Source organism: Cyprinodon variegatus, unplaced genomic scaffold (genome assembly GCF_000732505.1).
Source record: "Cyprinodon variegatus isolate N-32 unplaced genomic scaffold, C_variegatus-1.0 Scaffold619, whole genome shotgun sequence".
NCBI lineage: Eukaryota > Metazoa > Chordata > Actinopteri > Cyprinodontiformes > Cyprinodontidae > Cyprinodon > Cyprinodon variegatus.
Window position 1 is genome coordinate 100,061 of NW_015151072.1, and position 3,833 is coordinate 103,893.

The following is a 3,833-nucleotide window of genomic DNA, read 5'->3' on the forward strand; positions in this document are numbered from 1 at the left end:
ACTTAAGATAATAAATATACCCGTTATTTTTTCTCGCAATCGCTAGTTTGTTGGCTCTGCGCTGCCGTAGCGCAAAGATGTCTGCCTCCATGGCTGCGAGACCCGCTCCTATGTAATTATAAATAATGAATTCTAAGGCAACGCAAATATTAAGGTTAAGAGGCTGAGCTCGTAGATGATGATAAAATAACATAGTTATGTATAATATATTACATTTCTGACTGTATATCCCTGTAATTATTACACACTGTAGCTTTAAAACCTACGAGACTTTGCAGCGTTTCCCTTTAAAAAGAACATTTATTCATCATAAATTCACTTTAAATTACTTATATCATAATTAGACCAAATGCGCAGACAGTGTCTGATAAAGATGTCATAATACAACTTTTCATTTCAATAAGGCACTGATATTGCAGCTTAGCATTGACTGATACCATCGTTAACCCGATATGATATCAAAACAATTAATACATAACATACTTATTTCATAGTTTAGAGCAATAGTCCCAGCAATAAATAAAGTAACGGGCCCAGTTATCATTGACCTGAACACGCTTAGACAGAAGCAAAGTCTGTCAGTTTGCTTAAATCTCTGACTTTAGACACAGACCAATGTATTTCAATATTAGTTTTTTGACTGATTGTTTAGTCACGGATGCGTGGGTTCTCTCCGGGTACTCCGGCTTCCTCCCACAGTCCAAGAACATGACTGTTAGGTTAATTGGCTTCTCTAGATTCTCCTTAGGTGCGAGTGTGTGCGTGAATGGTTGTTTATCCTGTTTGTCTCTATGTTGTCCTGCGATAGTTGGCGACCTGTCCAGGGTGTATCCCGCCTCTCGCCCATAGACAGCTGGAGATAGGCACCAGCACCCCTCGCGACCCCGCTTGGGATTAAGCGTGTAAGAAAATGGATGGATGCTTAGTCACGCACCTGTCTACTGTTGGTCGAGAATGATGCATAATGTTTAAAGAGTTATCCAGGAATATTTTAAGACATTTTCACTTCCAGTACTAAAACTGTGTTTCACCACCAAAATGCTGCTTTTCTTTGGAATCAGTTACATTTGGTAGCAAAACTCAGACTTCATCCAAAATGGTTGGGTTGTCCTGGGCTATTTCCTATATTTATGCTGCTAGAGGTTTAAGCTGCTGGAGGACATAGGGACTACTTTTCCTCATTCTATCTCTATTTTCTCAGTTACGTATATTCTCTCTGCCTTTTCTAGACAGTACTTTTTCAGGTCTTTTCCTGTTTGGCTGTGACTCCATCCTGGAGAGAAATATCAGCTGTGCTGCGGCCTTCAACAGCTTTGTTTATAGATTTTGGAACTCGGCCTGTTTTTCAGTGTAGTCCTGTTTCTCTGACTGTGACTAGCTGGATGTTCTCTCTTTCATCCTCTGACATGGGAGCTGGCTCAGAGCTAGTCTGTTTGGCTGTGTGTTTCCTGGAGGGGGCCGCCTGTGGAACTAGTTAAAAGTTCCTCTCTCCTTGAACCCCAGTCGGCCTCGGCAAATGGCCGCTCACACCGAGTCTGGTTCTGCTGGAGATTTCTTCCTCTTAAAAGGGAGTTTTTCCTCTCCACTGCTGCTAAATGCATGCTTTGTGTGCCGGATTGTTGAAGAGTCAACGACAAAAACTCAATCGAAAAATCTTTGCCGAAATCTCATCCAGCAGGAGCGTGTCCTGAAAGTCAATGACTCAATGCCATCGACTGGTTTTCCTTGACAGAAACTTTTTACCAATCTGACAGTATGATCTCTGTAGGTGGCCAGTCCATAACAGCTTAACACAGACAACCACGAACATCAAAAACACTCCTGTACATACATGAATACCTAAAGGCAATTCAGAGATATCAGCTGACCCAATAAGTCATGAGTTGGACTGTGGAAGAAAACTTAAGTTCCCAAATTACAGTGAGAATGTGTCATGTCAATGTTAAAAGATTTATGGTACAAATAGTTCATTAACTCATTAACTGTTACATCCTGTCCTCAGGATCTACTGCAGCGGTCACCAACCTGTTTACAGTTGAGGGCTAATTCAGGGTTACTGAGTCACAGGAAGGGCTACCAATACTGACCTATGAATTGCAAGGGTCAATGTTCACCTAAACTTCATACATTATATACATATCTTTATCGTTTCTTTAAATTTATAATTTTATTTTAGACATTTTCACTTTGAAATCTCTATAAATGCTTAAATGCCATATAAGATTAAATGATGAAATGTTCTATAACTGATTTAAAAAAAGAAGAGCAACAGAATACAATGAAATTTCAAACGCAGCTCACTGTTGAGTTGTTCTATTTTCAGAAGACTGTAAGGGAACCCCTTGTGGTCCTTGAGGGCCCCTTGGTGCCCGCGGGCACCATGTTGGTCACCCCTGGTCTACTGTATGTGGTGCCTCCAAACTTACAGCCTCATTCAGCAACAATAAGGGTACCACCCGCCAATCCTGTGGTTCTGAAATACCAGGCAAGACTCCCAAAAAAGTTACAAAACAATACAATTTCATTTATATATTTTTTTTTTAGTTTGTTGCAGCTAGTTAATAGGGTAAACTGCTCACTTTTGTGCCTTGTCACCATTGGTGTTAGTTAAAGTAATTCTGCCTGAGTTAAGATTTCTGTTTCTCATTTTCTAAGCACTTAGCAGAAACAAATTATTTCAGTAATTCTAACTAACATTAAATAGAAAAGGTTTAGTCTAATTAATAAGTTAAACAGTCGGGGTAAAAAAAAAACCCTACAACGTTTGTAAAACACAGTCACACACATGGAAACAGGCTATATCTGAATAACACCAACCCTGCCTCAGATATTTACTGCTTTTTCCAGCTACCTTAAAATGTCAGCACCTGGCAACTGTTTCATCCAATAACTATAACCAGTGAGCGGACTGAGAAACACCTCAGAAACTGAAACCAATGATCCGTGACAAGGAAATAAAATGGAAACCAGAGGCTATGAAAAAAATTAGAGGGTAAAAAAAAAATAAATAAAAAATGTCAGGTTTTATTGAGCTTTTTATGTTCAAATTCAGGCTCTTCCTATTTTCCCTTCATTGTAAAACCAAGCCATGTGGAATAGAGTCAAGTTTAATACCAAGCAGTTATTTTATTTTCCTTAAAAAGCAAAGCAAAACAAAAGAGTAAAGATGAAGTTTAAAACTTTAAACTCAACCTTTTTTTGTTATACTAACACAATCAGGTTAATAAGGGAAAATATAAACATTCTGAACCTAAATTGTGGGATTTGATGAATAACAGCAACATTCTCACAATGATCCATCTTACCTAACAAAGATGCTTCAGCCTGTTTGACAGGACCGGCCAAAGCTTTTATCATCATATATGTATTAACTGATGACAAATTATATAATTTTCATCTAGAAATAACTAAAATAAAGCCTCGAAAGAATTGCCTAGAATGCTCACAGCTGTACAAACATAAGATAATTATTCTGCCAAATATATAAAGTTAAAAACATTAAGGAAGTATTTGCTTTAAAAAACAGAACACATAAAACTACATAAATATTATGCATAAATGTATATTAACTTTATCAAGCATGTGCTTTAAACTCATATCAGTGTTATTGAATAAAACTATATTGCCATATATTTTGATACCGAATTATTGTCCAATCCAACTGCTTTATGTCTATATTCAAAACCACTAAACATCTGAAACAAGAGGATCTGTTTCTGTTCCAAAAGATCCTGGGAACCTGGTTGGGTTGCATATAATTATATCTTTAACATTTCAGGGCATTTTTATATACACGGTTCCTACAGCATAAGGCAAGTTAAATTCAAGACTTT

General features: G+C 37.6%; 1 protein-coding gene across 1 annotated transcript in view; it reads right to left on the reverse strand.

The window, feature by feature from the left end:
• Positions 1-3,833, reverse strand: part of gtf3c2 (general transcription factor IIIC subunit 2) — a gene marked incomplete at its 3' end in the record, with an annotated part of 46,256 nt that overhangs the window by 24,107 nt on the left and 18,316 nt on the right. Inside the window, exon 9 of the mRNA XM_015392997.1 lies at positions 1,832-1,839. Within this exon, the coding sequence (XP_015248483.1) occupies positions 1,832-1,839 (8 nt within the window). The remainder of the gene's footprint in view (positions 1-1,831; positions 1,840-3,833) is intronic.